The sequence below is a fragment of the Pan troglodytes genome, chromosome 19 (assembly GCF_028858775.2).
Source record: "Pan troglodytes isolate AG18354 chromosome 19, NHGRI_mPanTro3-v2.0_pri, whole genome shotgun sequence".
Taxonomy (NCBI): domain Eukaryota; kingdom Metazoa; phylum Chordata; class Mammalia; order Primates; family Hominidae; genus Pan; species Pan troglodytes.
In genome coordinates this window covers 8,080,047-8,099,295 of record NC_072417.2, presented here as the reverse complement: position 1 = coordinate 8,099,295, position 19,249 = coordinate 8,080,047, and the positions used below count along the sequence as shown (strand labels likewise).

General features: G+C 36.3%; 1 protein-coding gene across 1 annotated transcript in view; it reads left to right on the top strand.

Annotated features, from left to right (window-relative positions):
• The first annotated feature begins 2,242 nt into the window (after window positions 1-2,242).
• Window positions 2,243-19,249, top strand: part of LOC134808931 (MAM and LDL-receptor class A domain-containing protein 1-like) — a 30,093-nt gene continuing 13,086 nt past the window's right edge. Inside the window, exons 1-6 of the mRNA XM_063799483.1 lie at window positions 2,243-2,341; window positions 4,034-4,178; window positions 5,112-5,258; window positions 8,833-8,999; window positions 14,489-14,581; window positions 17,206-17,413. Of these exons, the coding sequence (XP_063655553.1) occupies window positions 2,243-2,341; window positions 4,034-4,178; window positions 5,112-5,258; window positions 8,833-8,999; window positions 14,489-14,581; window positions 17,206-17,229 (675 nt within the window). The 3' untranslated portion in view covers window positions 17,230-17,413. The remainder of the gene's footprint in view (window positions 2,342-4,033; window positions 4,179-5,111; window positions 5,259-8,832; window positions 9,000-14,488; window positions 14,582-17,205; window positions 17,414-19,249) is intronic.

Here is a 19,249-nt window from a genome sequence, read left to right as displayed (position 1 = left end):
TTTTTAAGGATAACTTGGTGGGTGGGGGGAAGCCAGTGAGCCAGGAGTGCTGACTGGTCAGAGATGAAATCATAGGAAGTCGGAGCTGTCTTCTTGTGCTCAGTCGGTTCCTGGGTTGAGGCCACAAGATCAGATGAGCCAATTTATTGACCTGGATGGTGCCAGTTGATCCATCAAGTGCAGGTTCTGTGAAATATGTCAAGCACTGATCTTAGAAGCAGTTTAGGGAGGGTCAGAATCTTGTAGCCTCCAGCTGCATGACTCCTAAACTATAATTTCTATTCTTGTGGCTAATGTTAGTCCTACAAAGGCAATCTAGTCCCCAGACAAGAAAGAGGTCTGCTTTGGGAAAGGGCTGTTACCATCCTTGTTTAAACTATAAACTAAGTTCCTCCCAAAGTTAGTCCCGTCTGCACCCAGGAATGAGCAAGGACAGCTTGGAAGTTAGAAGCAAGATGGAGTCGATTAAATTAGATCTCTTTCACTGTCTCAGTCATACTTTTGCAAAGGTGGTTTCAAGATTTAGACCTATTTCTGTGACCCGAGGGAAGAGGCTTAAGTCAGTATCAGGATGCTGCTGGAGTGTAGAGTTGGAGTCCACAAAAATTTTGGGCCTGAGGAATAATTTTATGAGTCCCCAGCATTTAGGAAAGGGTTTAATAGCATGTTACTAGGTGATATTAACAAGGTTGTGGGTGTGTAGAGAGGAGAGGAGATGGAGGACTGAGCTTCCAGGCAGTCTCATGTTGAGCAGATGAGGGAAAACCACAAGAGAGACTGAGAAAAAAAATAGGTGTTAACACAATCAGAAAACCAGAAAAGAGTTTTATGCAAAAGCCTGGTGAAGAAAATATTTCAAGAAAAAGTGAGGGATCAGCTCTGTCCAATATTACTGATATGTCAAATATGTTGATGAAAAAAATTAAATATGAGATTTAGCAATATAGAGGTCAATCTTGATATATGCAGTTTCAGGGGAGTGGTAAAGGTGATGAAAAAACAAACAAACAAATAAGGAATAAAATACTGATCCATGCTACAACATGGATGAACCTCAAAAATATTTTGCTGAGTGAAAGGAACCAAGCACAAAGGCTACAGCCTGCATGATTCCATTTATGTGAAATAGCAGAGTCGGCAAATCCATAGAGATAGAAAGCAGATGTAGTGGCTGCCAGGGTAGGGGGGAGAAGAGAGAATGGTGAAGTGACTGATGGGTACAAGTGATGAAAATGTCTTGGAATTAGGTAGTTTGATGATTGCACAACATTTCAAATTTAATAAAAGCCACTGACTTGTACACTTTTTTGTTGTAGTTGTTGAAGCAGAGTTTCGCTCTTGTTGCCCAAGCTGGAGTGCAGTGGCACGATCTCAGTTCACTGCAACCCTGCCTCCCGGGTTCAATTGATTCTCCTGTCTCAGCCTCCTGAGTAGCTGGGACTACAGGCATGCAACACCACACCTGGCTAATTTTTGTATTTTTAGTAGAGACGGAGTTTCGCCATGTTGGCCAGGCTGATCTTGAACTCCTAACCTCAGGTGATCCATCTGCCTCAGCCTCCCAAAATGCTGGGATTACAGGCATGAGCCACTGTGCCCGGCCTTTTTTTTTTTTTTTTTTGAGTTGGACTCTCACTCTGTTGCCCAGGCTAAAGTGCAGTGGTGCGATCTCGTCTCACTGCAACCTCCACCTCCTGGGTTCAAGCAATTCTCCTGCCTCAGATTTCCTAGCTGGGATTACACGTGTGTGCCACCATGCCTTGCTAATTTTTGTATTTTTAGTAGAGATGGGGTTTCACCATGATGGCCAGGCTGGTCTCGAACTCCTGAACTCAAGTGATCCACCTGCCTCGGCCTCCCAATTGCTGGGATTACAGTTGTGAGCCACTGTGCCCAGCCTACTTGTACACTTTAAAATAGATAAAATGGAAATGGTTAATGATATGTTTTGTGAAGTTTATCTCAATTAAAAAAACTGTTATTGACATAGATTCAAGAGAGAATAGGAGGGGAAAGAACTGGTGTTTGAGTCAGTGTGAGAATAGGCAGAACTTTGAGAAGTTAGTTGGAGAAGGTTGTCGGATCAGGAGAATGTTTTTCTAAGATGGATGAAGTTTTGGCCATTTAGTTCCTGAAGGAAATGATCTTGTAGAGAAAGAGAACACATCGTTGTAAATGAGAGGAGAGGAAATTGGCAGCATGATTCCTTAAATAGCCGAGCAGAGATGAAATTTCTGTCTAAATGGAAGACGTCATCCAGAGAAGGGCATGGAGAGTTGACCCGCTCCTACAGGGGGCAAAGCGTGTGGACAGCTGGCCAGTGAGATTGATGATGCGACTTGTAAAGTTTTCTTCTGATTTCTCTCATTTTCCTAATGAAATGTGAAGCAAGGTGGTGAGCTGAGAATGACAATAGGGAAGGAAGAGCTGGAAGTTAAAAGAGGGAATAGAAAGCTTTGAATAGTTGTCTAGGAATGCGGAAAAGGAAAGAATGAGGGTCACCCTGATGCCAATGGAGTGAGTAGTCATGAATACGAAGTCATTTCAGTCTGCATGATTGTGGACAAAGTGAAATCTGCATGATTTCTTCACTCATTCAGCTGCACAGATACAGGCTAGAGTAAGTGAAGGGATTTATTTTCTAGAGTTTTTGCCATGAGAGTATGGAGAAATATGAGCATGGCCAGGGAGTGATTGCTTGTCTGACATCTCTAATGAAGGAAATGAAGACAAGATAGGTGAGGGAAATAACTGAAAATAATTTAGGATCCTGGGCTTGTAGAAGCTGGCGCAGCTGAAATATTGTTAGAGTAGAGATATGAAAAGAAGTGAGCTGGACAGATAGGGATGATGGTTGGTGAGTGGACCACTTGAAATTAAGACAAGGAAACGTTATCATCATTAGTAATGGTAATACTTCTTTTGAAGAGTGATGGCAAAGGTTGTTTTTCATCAAAGTTCTCCTTCAAAGTCATCAATAAGAAGAGATCAAGAAACTGAGAAGCAAATAAAAGTGAATATTTACATGACAGAGAATGACAGTGAGCTCAGAGCTAGAATCTTCAGGGGTTGAGGGACAGGGCATCCTCAGGGCTCACCTACAGTGTCTGTAGGTGATTGTAACAAGCTGGAACAGTGAGGGGTGCCATTTGACATGAGAGTCAAAGCTTGGGTATTTAGGAAGGTCAGAGGGAGAATTGTCTGCAAGTGGTATGGGCAGAAAGGACTCCTAGTCTACCTTCAAGTCTTATATTGGGGGGCTTGGGGAAAAGAAAACAAAAACACAGGCACAATTTTTTTTTTTTTGAGATGGAGTCTCGCTCTGTCACCCAGGGTGGAGTGAAGTGGCGTGACCTTTGCTCACTGCAACCTCCACCTCCTGGGTTCAAGCAATTCTCCTGCCTCAGCCTCCCTAGTAGCTGGGATTATGGATGCATGCCACCACGCCCAGATAATTTTTGTATTTTTAATAGAGACGGGGCTTCACCATGTTGGCCAGGCTCATCTTGAACTCTTGACCTCAGGTGATCCACCCTCCTTGGCCTCCCAAAGGCCAGCCCATGCCTGGGATTACAGGTGTGAGCCACCATGGCCGGCCAACAGGCACAATTTGGGAAGGCTTCAGAGAAAGCAGTTCCAGGGAAGATCCACCTTCCACGTTTAAAGGGCACCATATCTTTTATTGGACACATGTACAACTGTCCTTCAAATAGTAGACTCTGAGTTCCAACATTAGGGCAATTTTTTTACTCCTATGAAGGATTGGCTTTGGGGCTTGCCTGTCATTATGGAGATATGATTAAAATTCTGAAACATTGCCATAGTTGTTTTGTTCTGTTTTTCTCTGTCTCTATTTGAGTGGTGTGTGTGTGTGTGTGTGTGTGTGTGTGAGAGAGAGAGAGAGAGAGAGAGAGAGAGAGAGAGAGAGAGATAGGGTTACATAAAGGGTGATGATACCATAAAGAGAAATTGGTTACAGAGTGCTTTGTAGAATGAATATTAACATTAAAGCAAAATACATTAGTCTTTCCAGTTGCACCTGCATTTCACTTCTTGCCAATCTTTAAATTTAACAGATGGAATTTTACTGTGTCAAGAAGCATTGAATGCTGAGCGGGAGCTATGTCATCCAGATACAGATCTCTGCAGATTTGATGCTACAGATGAAGAGTTGAGATGTAAGTGTTAAATTGAGATATTCACTTTTCTGGTATATATGCAATATGTGAGACTCAGAGACCACTCACAGGAAAGTGCACACGCCAACCTTTGTTGCCATTAATGTCCTAGTTTTAGCTGGAGTGTTATTGGGAGGCTGTGGTGGTTTATACTAAATACATCAATTTAAGGCGATGTCATTTTGTGAAACAAACTAAAGCCATTGTGGAATGATATGCAATGTTTCTTCTATAAAATTTCAGTGTGATTATGAATAGTAAATAATTTAAACTAACTAATCTAATCCCATAAAGTAGGTAAGGTAAAATATAAAGCCATTTTAAAAATTGTTGACTGGGTATGGTGGCTCATGCCTGTAATCCCAGCACTTTGGGAGGCCGGGATGAGAGGATTGCTTGAGGCCAAGAGCTCAAAATTAGCCTGGGCAATATAGCAAGATGTCATCTCTACCAAAAAAAAAAAAAAAAAAAAAACAATTACCTGAGCATGGTGGCATGCACCTGTGGTCCTAGCTACTTGGGAGGCTGAGGCTGGAAGATTGCTTGAGCCCAGGAGTTTGAGGCTACAGTGGGCTATGATTGCAACACTGCATTTGGCCTGGGTGGCAGAACAAGACCCTGTCTCTTAAAAAAATTAAAACATATTGTGACTGAAGTGGTGACACATACAACAAAAACTAGGAATCTCCTTTTTTTATGGCAATGGGTCATATTTGAGAGGATATTGTACATGTGGATCAACTGAGAAATTTTTGCAAAATGGAGTTGCTGGTACACTCTAAGCCTTATTGAATCCCAACTTCCAGATATAAATTAGTGTGTGCTGATGTGTATGTGTGTATATAAGCCTTTTGGTTGATTACAACACATAACTTGGTTAAGCAGCCACTCTAGCAGACTAATAGTCCACCAAGATCTTTTTCTCCCGTTTAGTGTGTCAGGCCTGTGGGTTTGAATTTGACATGTGTGAGTGGACGTCAGAAGCATCTGCTGGCAAAATTTCCTGGATGCGCACAAAAGCGAGAGAGATCCCTGCATTCGAATCCACACCTCAGCAGGATCAAGGAGGTGATGATGAAGGTAGAAAAAAAAAATAATATCTTTTATGTATTACTTTCAGAATTCTGCTTTATGGTGACTAGTTATAAGACATTACATAGGAGGCCTTGGTGAATATACTGAGTATATTTTATTGAAAATACATTCTGCCATAGGAGCTGAAGGTGAAAATAACAATTATGTTTCCAACAGTGTAAAACAAGAATTATACTAGGTTAACAATATTTTTTAAGTTTTATTATTTCCTTCAGGATTTATTATCGTGTGAACAAAAAGTATTAAAAGGCTTTTTTTTTTTTTTGAGACAGAGTCTCACTCTGTCACCCAGGCTGGAATGCAGTGGTGAGATCTTGGCTCACTGCAACCCCCGTCTCCTGGGTTCAAGTGATTCTCCTGTCTCAGCCTCCCAAGTAGCTGGGACTACAGGCACGTGCTACCATGCCTGGCTAATTTTTGAATTTTTAGTAGAGACAGGAATTCACCATGTTGGCCAGACTGGTATCAAACTCCTGACCTCAAGTGATCCACCCACCTTAGCCTCCTGAAGTGCTGAGATTACAGGTGTGAGCCATCATGCCCAGCCAAGTCAGCCAGCTCTTTCTTTCTCTCTTTCTTTCTCTCTTTCTTCTTTCTTTCTTTCTTTCTTTCTTTCTTTCTTTCTTTCTTTCTTTCTTTCTTTCTTTCTTTTTCTTTCTTTCTTTCTCTTTCTTTCTTTCTTTTTCTTTCTTTCTTTCTTTCTTTCTTTCTTTCTTTCTTTCCTTCCTTCCTTCCTTCCCTCCATCCATGCTTCCTTCCTTCCTTCTTTCTTTCTTTCTCTCTTTCTTTCAACACTGCTCTGTTGTCAATGAGTTTCTTCCTCTTGCTAACATATTAATTTGTATTTTCTGTTTACTTTTATTCTTTTTGCTTTTTTTTCTTTCTTCCTTTTCTTGGAGGGGTGAGTATTGTTACATTTTTATTTTTATTTTTTTCACTGATCTGGAAGCTTTAATTTGTATATCTTATTGTTATGACTATTCTTAATTTTTAGGGTATATTCTTTATATGAAATTTCTTTAACAAAACCTAAAGTGCTCTAGTATTTTTGCCTTCTTGAACATGAGAAAGACCAAACTATCATTTAATTATTTTTTGGTCCTGAGTTACAGTTTAACATTTTAAAGAGTTTTAAAGTCAATATCTTGTTATGATACTTGTAATTAGTAAGTTTATATATTTCATTATTTTTCTTACTCACCATTGTTTTTTAGATTTTATGCTTTCCTTCTTGGTTCCCTTATCCCCTTGCAAAGGTTGACTCTTTAATCAATTTTTCTTTTATTTAGAAAAGATCTGTGGTGACGATGAGCTCCCATAGTACCTGTAAACTTAAAATGTTTTAAAATTGTTCTCACTTCGAAATAAAAATTTATCTGGTCATACAATTTTAGAATTTTTTTTTTAATTTCTAAGTACAGGGTGATTTTCCCTCTTTAGCTCCTGATATGTGCTGTAGTGACGGAGAAGTCTGAGTGCATGTAATGGTTTTTAGTTTAATGCAGATTTTAAAAATGTTTCTTTATCTTTGTTATTTGAAAATTTCAGTATGATGAGTGCAGGAATGAGTATATGTTTAATTTTTAATGCTCAGAATGCACATATATCATCACTTGCAGAAATTATGTTATTCTATTCAAGTAATTCTCTCTTACTCCCTCTAATCTTTTCATCTTGAGTTTCTATTAAACCCAACTAATGTTCACACTCCATAACCTGACTCCTCCTTTTTATTTTCTATATAATTTACTCTATTTTGAGTTACATTTCAGGGCTTCTGGTACATGAATTTTCTCTTTGACACTATGGCCAGTCTAGGTTATATTCTGCCTATTGGGCATTTAATTTAAAGTCTTAATTTATTTTTGTTTTAAGTGTATACTTGCTAATATTTTCTTATTTATTTCCTAGTGTATCTTAATATGTTTTTAATAGAATGTATTAGAATTTCATGAAATTTAATTTCTTTTTTGTACAATTTATAAATGTAATTCGTTTTTGCTGTCTTTACATTATATTTCTATATTTTACTGTGCAGATTATTATTTTTTATTTTTTTATTTTTTGGGGGTAGCAGTAATATTATTATTATGGTTATTTATTTTATTTAAGTTCCAGGCTACGTGTGCAGGATGTGCAGGTTTGTTACATAAGTAAACATGTGCTGTGGTGGTTGGCTGCACCTGTCAACCCATTACCTAGGTATTAAGACCAGCGTGCATTAGCTATTTATCCCAATGATCTCCCTCCCCTCACCCCTCAACAGGCCTCAGTGTGTGTTGTTCCCCTTCCCTGTGTCTTTGTTCAAGTTGTTCAGCTCCCACTTATAAGTGAGAACATGTGGTGCTTGGCTTTCTGTTCCAGCATTAGTTTGCTCAGGATAATGGCTTCCAGCCCCATCCATGCTCCTGCAAAGGACATGATCTCATTCCTTTTTATGGATGCATAGTATTCCATGGTGTATATGTACCACATTTCCTTTATCCAGTCTATCATTGATGGGCATTTGGGTTGATTCCATGTCTTTGCTATTGTGAATAGTGTACAGACTATTTTTAAAAAGATTAATAGACTTTACTTTTTAGAATTACTCTTTTCAAACTGCTTTTTGCCTTGCAGGTGCCTTGTAATTTTTTGTTGAAAGTCAGACATGATTTACTGTGCAAAAGACATTAATGTAAATAGTGTAAGATTTTACATTACGTTTATCCAGTTAAGGATCATATTATGCTTAGTATTTGCTGTAGCTGTAAATATGTGAGGCTAAAACTTGGCCTCATGTTCTTGTTTTTGTCTTTCTTGTTGTATTTGGGTTTCCTTAGAGACTTCTTTTTAAATAAATGTCAGAGATGTGCAGCAGTTTCAGTAGCATGAAGAAGCGTTTCAGACTTTATTTTTGAAAATGAAGTTGTAAAATTATAGAAATCTCTTTATAAATCTGTGTTGTCATTGTTATTAAGTTCAAGAACAGCTCCAACTGGTTTTAAATATCAGATGGGGAAAAATTTATATACAATATCTTTATGTAAAACAAAATCCATAGGTGACGTTTAAAAGGACTGTAGATATCTCATACCTCTATGTGGCTTGGTAAGAAAGAAGACATTTTAAGTTGTATTTCCTAAAACTATAAAGGATTTTCTACAGAAAGTAAATCAAAAAATCATCCAGAGGGGCAAGAATTCTGGGAAGGATGAAGAGAAATTCTTGATTAAAAAAGGATTGAATTGTGATATTTAAAAGAAAATGACAATAATTTGGTGGTATAGCAATTTGTATATGTAGGTTTCTTTTACAGGAATCTTGAATTTTTACAAAAGGGTGTTATCAAATTTTGATTATAGAAATTAGGAGATTTCTCTACATATTGGAAATGATATATAAAAATGAAAACCTGTTATTTGTAGTTGATGTAATCATTTGAAAACACTCTATCCTTTTAAGTAAAATATTTGTGTTTTAAGTCTGGTTTTGAAAACTTCAGAAATGAGATAGTTTTAGTCAGACAGAAAGAAGCTAATGTTTTCCTAAATTGCTTCTTTTTTCTTTTATCTTTCAGGTTATTATGTATGGGTAGGCGCTAAGCATGCTTTCACTCTTAACCATTTAGACAGCAGGGCTTACCTAAATAGCTCTGTGTGTCATTGCCTGGGCAAGAGCTGTCATCTTCAATTCTATTATGCAATGGAAAGCAGTGTCCTGAGAGTAAGACTGTATAATAATAAGGTAAGAAGAAAGTTGCATTTATTTCAAATTCATTGAATCAATGAAGTTTCTAACTCTTGGCAACTTGTGTTTCGATTTCTCAGTTGCGTATAGGCTTTTATTCTTTAACTTGACTTTATTTGGTATACTTTTAAAAAGAATGATTAAGAAACTAGGATAGGGGACACTCTCATGTACAAAAGTTAATGTGATAACTTGCCCAATATTATTTCATAAAGTCTTCAAAATTCATGGAAGTTTATTAAAGAAACTATAGATCTAATAAAAATTGGATAGCTGAGATTCTGTATTGTGAGCTCTGTATTGAAGCTCTGATGTGATCTGTTTTGGACATTACATCTATATATCATTAGAACTATAAATATAATGGTTAAAACTTACTTGTTTGGGTAGCAGTAGACATAATTTTTAAGACTGGTAATTATTGATTAAATATTGAACAATGGCACACTGGGTAGAGTGAGTCCATTCTTCTTCTCTCTCCTTGTCCAATATGCTCAATGAGTTCTAAAGTGTAAAGCTGGGTGAGTACTCCAATTAGTATAACAGATAAAAACAAACTGACAGCTGATTCCATAGTATAGGAAAACACCCTGCTTTTTCTACTCTTACGCACTCAGCACTCCCAATATCTCACTTCTGACACCAGATGCATGTTTTTTTTCCAACACAGCAATTCAGTTCTCTAGTGGACACCAACTGAGTGTCCTTTGATTTGCCTCAATTCTGACACTGCTACGTGAAGATAGTACAGATTCCACAGGTTGAGGTCTCAGGCCCACAAGACTACCCCTACTTCAGATGTCAATCACAAGCTTCCTATTGTGCCTCTTACCTACCAGCTATAAATTGGAGTTCCCATGACCCCCTTCTTAGGTTTGATAATTTGCTAGGATGGCTCACAGAATTCAGGAAAACACTTTACTCATATTACCCATTTATTATTAAAAATGTAGATGAACAACCATATGGAAGAGATGAATAGGGCAAAGTATGTGGGAAGAGGGGTGGTGCTTCTCTTCCATGCATTCCCGGGTGTGCACCCTCTAGGAACCAAAATGCGTTCAGCAATCTAGAAGCTCTCTGAAACCTGTACTTCAGGAATTTGTATAGAGGATTTGTCACATAGGTATGATCATTTACTAGCTCAATCTCCAGCCCCTCTCTTCTTCCCCAAAGAGGTGGGGCTGAAAGTTCCAAGCTTCTAATCATAGCTTGATCTTTCTGGTGATGAGTCCAATAAGATTCTATTAACATCCCTACTGATTAGGAAATTAACAGGTTTTTGGGAACTATCTGCCAGAAACTGGAGATGAATAAATATATTCATAATAAATAATTTATAATGTATAATTATATGTAATATAATATATAACAAATAATATATTTATTATTTTATGTATCCAGATTTATATGATTCACATAATTACATCTATATGTATGTGAGATATCTATAGATATATATCTCTACACATCAATATAGATATAAATATATAGATAGATAAATATGGATGTCATATATATATCACATATCTGTAGATATGTGGATGTGATTATATATATATATATATATCCCCACACATCCATATACACACATATAGATATATAAAGTAATATACATATGTATATAAATTCTTTTTTAATTGAATGAGATATAATTTTCCTGGCATTCTGGAACTTGTTATGTTTTTGTGTTTTTTGCAATAGTACTTTGTAGTCACTGCCCTGCAATCTATTTAATATATTTCACTCCATTTGGTAAGGTGTGGGGGGAGGAAGAAAAGGGGACAACATCTCCCTATCCTTCCTGCAGCATTACCAACTGTCCATATACGTGGGATCAATTTTACCAAAAAGGAAGAGAGAAAAAATTTAACTGTATTCATGTATGTTCCACCATTCATGCCTCAATATTTCAGTTGCTGTCACCTGTGCTGCTTGAACCAATCCCAGCAAGCCTCCATGCAATCTACAGCATTCTATAATTTCCAACTCCTTCTTCAATAAAGGCATAGTAGAGAAATTCTAGAATAATTTCGATGAGTTTAAATTATAGTTAAAATGGTTAAATTATATATGTGGGCCTATGGCAATGCTTTTCAGATGACAGATAATTAATTATTTCATTAAAATTGAATGAATTTTTAGCCTAAATTTAAGTGGAAATTTGTAGTATAATATGGTCTAATCCTGAGGATTATTTTAATCTGCTCTGAAAATGAGTGATGTGTTTTAAAAGTTTCAATGCATGTAGAATGGAATTCTGTATTTAATTATGAATGTGAGTATGTACTGTCTATGTAATTATGAATATGTATATGTATTATGTAATTATGAATGTGTGTATTTAGTATGTATGTAATTATGAATGTATATAGATTGGAATTACTGAAAATGAGCCATGCCATTCTTCTGGTGGCTTTAGAACCATACAAGAAAAGAGTGAAAACAAATTGGCTTCAAGTGTTACATCATATAAAAATGACGTTAGATACCACACATCATTAACTCTATTAATCAGTAATACAGTTATCAAGATTCTGTCTCTCATATTATAAGAAAAGAAGTTAATCATAGGGAAATGATCTAGTGTATTAACCAGAACCAAATGAATGTACATCTTAGAGATTGTTGACTGATATTTGATTTGTTAGTATCCTGTGAGGTGTCCTGTCTTTTCTGACACTATTTGCTATCCTCTATACATATGTTACTCACTGATGCAAAATCTGCATCAAAGTACATTTAAGTCCCAAGACAATGTTTTATCACACACTTAAAATGGCTCCAAACAAACCTATCATTTAAAAAAGTAGCTCTTGATGAAAATGATGATTTACATCTTTCCATGAACAGAATGCTGTTGTATGTTGCGAACATCTATTACTCTATAAATGTGAGGAGGTAAGCCAAGAAATATCTAGCAAGAATGCTGAAGGTTTTTTCTTTATTTCCAGAGGACATTAGAACTTGAGAAGTGAAAAACTCAGGTGAAGGCAAGTTGTTAAATAAAGAGTTCACTCTTTAGAATCAGCTCAAGTGTGTAGCAATTCTAGTTTGTACCATCTAACCATTCTTGGGTTAGATCTGCATCCATGATCTATAAAATAATACTCATAGCAACAGACCACTTTTGTTCTGTGTAGGGTTTCCATGTAATTATTTACCAAGAAATTTACATGTAATTTTTCTTTGCAACCAAATTTACTTGTAATTCTTTACCAAATTACATGGTCTTATTCCTAGATGCGATCAAAAGTAGTGAAACTCAACAACATTGACTTTGGTACCCTTGATTTCTTCACTGGAAGAGAAAAGCATAGACTGGCATCTCTAAGAGATAGAGTGTTAATAAATATGTTAAATATTTTTCTTGAAAGGTAAATCGGCATTATTGATCCTGGACCGGCGGAGCAAAGATATATTTTTTAAAAAATTATTTACTGATTTTAAGATAAAAGTAGAACATCACTTGAAAAGCTTTGCTGAGTTGGAGATTTCTTTTTTACATTAACACCTGTGAAAAGTAACTAGAAAGTGGAAGAGTAAGAACAGAAATAAAATGAAACCTGATTTCACTAAGAATAAATTCTTTTTACAAAACATTGCTAGTGCCATCAGACTGGAAAATGTATAGAAAAATATAGATCTCATTCACTGTGTACTATGAACTTGGCTTATGAAAAGCTATTTAAGTTTGGAAAGAACACTGCTCACTTTTCAAAAATGAAAGTGCACCCATCTTCAGGGGGAGCAGAGGGGAATCAATTAGTCACTGTGAAAAAAGAGCACAATAGCTCTAAATTATTTTCATAAAATGAAAACGGGGGAAAGTGGTGAATGCAATTTGCCAAGAGGTGTCACTAAAAGCACCTGTGTAGGGTGTAAGTGTTTTGATGCTAAATAAGTGAAGTTGTGTAAGAAATAAGCAGAAGAAAAATTAGTTGCTTGTCTCAACTTTTTATAACTCCAGTTCATCCTGATCCACCATGAAAGCTATCAGCCGAAAATATGTCCACCCCATGTGCTTCATTGTCTTGTGGAAATCTTCACAGTTGATATGAATAAGTAATGAAGCAAATTGTAATGGATTTAGACTATCTTCTGAAATATTTAGGTCTTGGAAATTTGGAGTAGGCATCTGAGGGTGCAGGATTAAGTTGAAAGTAGATTCATTTTTAGAAAATCTTGGGCATGCATAAAATATGTGAGGCTGAGTGAGGACACAAATATTGATATCACTTATCATTTGTATTAAAACAAGATGTTGCCTTTCAGGGCCGTTTTCTATCTCATGCTAGAAAGTGGGACAGAGCCAGGCTCAGAGCTCAACCTGAGACATAATTATGTCAATCTTCACATTTTTACCATATTGTTACCTAAAAATTCATGCATTCTATATGTAAACATTATGAACAATTTGGTCTATTTTTGGGAAGAAATGTGAATTTGAATGTCTAATAAAATGTAAATAAAAATAAGATTTCAGAGCATAAAAGCATCAACATAAATCATAAAAACCAATGCCATACATGCCGTAGACAAAATTTTGAGTACCTTATAGACTTTTTTATTTTATTTAGTTTTTTTGAGATGGAATCATGCTCTGTCGCCCAGGTTGGAATGTAGTGGTGGCATCTTGGCTCACTGCAACCTGCGCCTCCCAGGTTCAAGTTATTCTCCTGCCTCAGCCTCCTGAGTAGCTGGGATTACAGGCACCCACCACCACGCCTGGCTAATTTTTGTATTTTTAGTAGAGATGGAGTTTCACCATAGACTTTTATTGAGCTTCTTACATTCAATACATGTTTTGAATGCAGTAAAGGCTTGTTACTACACTCATAGCATGTAGTAACAATTTTACATAGATTTTGCAATCTGAAAAATGATCATTGTACAGGTACATAACATAGATTTCTCTAAAAGATGTAAATAGGCCTTTGATAGAATGACCAAATTTAGAATATAATTTTCAGAATGTAACTGTATTGTTTGGAACTTGGACCAAATGTTTCCACAGGAAAAAATATTTAGTATAAATTGAAATTGTGCAGAAAATGCATCTGACAACATTTTTAACCTTTATATTGTTTGTCTGTAATCTTTTTCTTTTCTAGTATCATGGCAATATTACAAAATGTAATAATGTTATTGAGATCAACATTTAAATTGCTGATCTTATTAACTGTTATTTAGAATTTTATTTTTGAAACACGGTACTGTTTTTTTAAAAGATTTCATCCAAATTTTTGTTCCATCCTAATACTGTTTATCTACAAAAAGCAGCTATACTACATAAACATGCTTCATTTTCTTATTTTTTAATGATATTCAGCTTTTTCAATTTGACTACCAAGACTTTAGATTTCCTAGTACTTTATATCACACAGGTAAGGTAATACCTACTACAATGTAATTAAAAGAGCATGTATGTAAATGTGAAGATTAGAATATGGGTAATGAGTGATGTCTTTCTCTTCAAATCAAAGGAAGAAGAAATATTTTGGACATACAACATATCAACTCACAGCCAATGGGTGAAAGCAGATGTGTTAATACCAGAAGATCTGAAGACATTTAAGGTATGAAAGAAAAAAAAAGTATTTTTTTATCATGGTTTAAGTTTTAGCTTTGCAGCAATAAATTGATCATGCACTGCTAAAGTTACATTAGCATTTAAGTTAGGGATGCGTGCTTGTATATTTGGGGACAGTGATTGCTTACTTTTTAAATTGTACCTTTTCCTTCTGAGACCAAATTTCCCATGGCGGGGGAAATAGAGTGTATCCACTCTTGTTCACAGCTTCCTCATTCTCCACATCCTTCCTTTCTTGCTCCCCAGCACCATGCTTTGCCCCAGGGAAACAAATTGCATTATGAAGTAGGTAAATAATAAACTGGTATTGAAACTTAGTAGAGTATAGGCAAATGTTTTGAATGCAATAATTCATATATTTCTAACACATGGAAAGCTCTATGTACACCAAGAAACATATGAAACATACATAGGCTCAATAGGAATGCTGTCTCTTAAAAAATTAAATTGATATTTTGTGTTGTATTAGGTTGGTGCAAATGTAATTGCAGCTTTTGCCATTGTGGCTTTTGCCATTGCTTTTAATGGCCAAAACCTCAATTATTTTTGCACCAACATGATATACGGAATGCGTAAGTTTATTTATGCTGGAGTGTGAGTATAAAATGATGATACTGATTATATGTGTGGGTTATGAAGCCAATTTCATTTCTTTATAGTGATATTCCATTTATACATCCTATCACAGCCTATTGAGTTAACATTTTGACACTATTTAATTTTCATAGGCTGATATCTGTTTTTATAACTTCTCAGGTACTAAACAAGTTTCTTTTTTTATAAACTGCAGATTAAATTTTGTTTTAACTCAAAGATAAAACAAAGTAAAATGTAAAGAAAATGAATTTGAGAGTTATTCCAGGTTCTCAAGTGGATATGTAATGTAATTAGCTGTTCAATAATTATAGGCCTTTGAGATCTAAGTTTAAAACCATCAATTTTTGAACCTCAAATTGATATCATTTCTGCATTTCTGATCTCTTGCTGCTATGAAAATATACAGCTATACATTAATAATTTTTACATGTATGATATTCATTATGGGAAAAGTATGTAGCAGCATACAAAGTTTTCTTATTGTTGGATATGATTTAAATTTAATATTATTTTCTAAACCAAATTATTAGACATATTTGCAAACTGAAAATCTGACCTTAAGTAATTATTAATGAATAAACAAATATATATCCCTCGTATTTTGTTTGTTTGAAATGGAGTCTTGCTCTGTCACCCAGGCTGGAGTGCAGTGATGGGATTTTGTCTCACTGCAGCTTCCACCTCCTGGTCTCAAGCAATTCTCTTGCGTTAGCCTCCCAAGCAGCTGGGACTACAGGCATGTGCCACCATGCCCAGCTAATTTTTTGTATTTTTAGTAGAGATGGGTTTTATCATATTGGCCAGGCTGGTCTCGAATTCCTTACCTCAAGTGATCCACCTCCTTGGCCTCACAAAGTGCTGGGATTACAGGTGTGAGTCACTGCACCTGACCTATCCCTCATGTTTTGAAAAGAAAATCTATTCAGAAACTTTAAGCTGGATGAAACTGAAGGAAGTCAATTTTAATTCTTAGTATCTGGCTGGAATTTTAACTACATTTAGTGCTGTTTAATAGAACTTTCTGCCTAATGGAAATGCTTTATATCTGATGTCCAGTATGGTAGCCACTCATCACATGAGGCTATTGAACAATTGAAATTTGGCTATCATGACTGAGGGAACTAAATTTTATTTTATTTTCATTAATTTGAATTGAAATAGTCCTCTGTAGCTCATGGCTAATGTTCTGGACAGCAAATAATTAGTTATCTGTGATACAGTCAGCTATTTATACTTCTGCAATTTTGGTGTTAAGTAATAATTGCTCTTGGTAGAAACTCAAGGAATGCTAATACTTTGACATTATCTTACACTTGACCAGCAATTTGCAGTTGTTTCATTTGCTAATATTGCTTATCTCCAGAAAAGCTAGCAATTCAATTGGTGACAACAAAATTTATTTACTTTAATTGACACTTCTTTTCTCATTAAAGAAGTTACTCTTTTATGTAAGTTGAATAGAGTTTTATGTTTATTCCCTTACATTTTTTTATTCCTATATTGTGTCTGTTTCCGTTTGCCTGATATTTTTCTTCATGTATTCAAATACTAATTTCACTAGTTAAAAAATAAGTCAGATGCAGTTACAGCTCTTGTTCTATAAGTAATGACAATACTTCTTATTTTCCTTGAAAATGAAAGAAAGAGAGCTGTAAAGATGATGACCAAGTAACAAGTTTGCAGTCAGGTACATTTTTGATAGTTAAGTGGGATGCTTGTGTTTTGCCTGATCCTGGGAGGTTTCTCTGAGCCTTTAGTGGAGCAAATGTTTCCATCAGTTTTTTTTTTTTTTTAATACTTTAAGTTTTAGGGCACATGTGCACAATGTGCAGGTTTGTTACATTAGTCGTATGAGCATGGGTTGAGCTTATCAAACAGGAACTTTGTTATATATTGCCTTGGTTGCTTTAAACACTTTTTCTCAATAACTACTTTGTCTTTATCAACCTTCTTTAGTTTTTTGTCTTATTAAGGAGATTGCAAACTCATAAATTAATCTTTTTCTTCCTAAAGATTATTTTTGAAGGGACTCTTTAGAGCCAGAGAAGTTTTATTGCCCTTGATCACCTCTGGGTCTATGCCTGTGGACAGACCCAATCCAGAAAGCTTTGCTCTGAAGATGAATTCCCTTGCACTAGTGGCCAGTGCATCGCCAAAGAATCTGTCTGTGACTCTCGGCAGGACTGCTCCGATGAGAGTGATGAAGACCCAGCAACTTGCTGTAAGTGAGTGAATGGCTTACTAGTTAACATGCTCTAATTCAAGACTGTTAGTTGGATTTAAAACAGTCTTTGTTTCTATCAAGGCAAAGGTAAGTCATATGTATGAAATGTGATAAATATGCATTATTGCTCTGAAACTATTAGTACTATGCCTTCAGGGATCTCTATTTTAACTTAATGTTTTGGTGCTTGTTGCAAAGTCTGCAACATCTCTCAATTTATTCTACAAATGAATAGTTGTGATTATTGTTGGCTGGGTGTGCGAATGTGTGTACTTTGATTAAAGAGAAGATGGGTGGTAGAAGGAAACTTTTTGTACCTTTGCCTTGGAGGCATATAGTATGGGTTGCTAACTTTTATTGTGTATGCTTTTTTCCTCTCTAGTCAATCATCTTGGAAGCTGTAGCTGGGAAGGATGAGTAGGAAGAGGGTGGCCCTTCCTCCAGGGCAGCTACCATGATTGTAGAAATCACTTCAGCCATCATGGCTGCCCTGGAGGAAGGGCCGCTCTCCTCTTACTTGCCTAGAAAACACTTCAGCCAACCGGGTGCAATGGCTCACACCTGTAATTGCAGCACTCTGGGAGGCCGAAGCAGGCAGATCACGAGGTCAGGAGTTCAAGACCAGCCTGGCCAACATAGTGAAACCCCCGTCTCTACTAAAAATACAAAAAATTAGCCAGGCGTGGTGGTGGGCAGCTGTAATCACAGCTACTTGGGAGGCTGAGGTAGGAGAACTGCCTGAACATGGGAGGTGGAGGTTGCCGTGAGCTGAGATCACGCCATTGCACTCCAGCCCAGGCGACAGTGTGAGACTCCGTCTGAAAAAAAAAAAAAAAAAAAAGAAATCACTTCAGCCATGACTGGCGTTTGGGAGGGCCAAAGTGCCCCAACACCTTTCTTTCAGGCCTTTTCTGAAGAGTCTTTGATAGAAGTGATGACAAGAGATCCCATTGCTATTCAAGCATAGTCATAGTTCAACAAAAATATAATTTAATTTACAATCCACAGGATGATTCTCATATGAGGTAACTTAGCAACTGAGATCCCTGTGTCTCTTTAGAAAACATGAATTCCAAGGATATGAATCCAATTTCTGTATCACAAACAGGTGGTTTTTAAAAGATATTAAAAATTTGACATTTATTTTACTGAAGTGTCTTATTTTAGTGAGATGTTTTTTTGAGCAGAGGTGAAAATATTGTAATAAGATAAATGCCACCTTTTGAGTGAAAAGCTCTGTATAATTGGTTTCTCTTGGGAAGCTTGGATTTTGTTAAGAGCAATGCGGAGGGATACAGGAGAGAGGAGATGAGAAAGTAAGGCTAAAATCCCCTTCTGCCATGTTCATCAACAGCAATCCAGTTAATACTTCAGACTCCTAGCTTTAAACCAAGTAATCGGCTAACCAGTGTGAGCTCAACGGAGCTTTTGGGCTGCTCTCTTCTTTTGTTCAAAACAAGCGATGTAAGAGCAATTTATTTACTCCAATGTATGTGAAGTTTCTTTCTATGTTTTATTTAAATTTTTTACAGACAATTTGCTTCATTTCTGTTGGGGAAATATTTCTTTCTAACAGTTTCTATAATTCTTAATGTCAATAACTGAAGGAAAATATATTTCCTTTCTTTCCACGTATATAATTTTTTTTTTTTTGAGACAGAGTCTTGCTCTGTCACCCAGGCTGGAGTGCAATGGCATGATCTCGGCTCACTACAACCTCCACTTCCCGGGTTCAAGTGATTCTCCTGTCTCGGCCTCCAGAGTAGCTGGGATTACAAGCATGTGCCACCACACCCAGATAATTTTTGTATTTTTAGTAGTGACAGGTTTCAT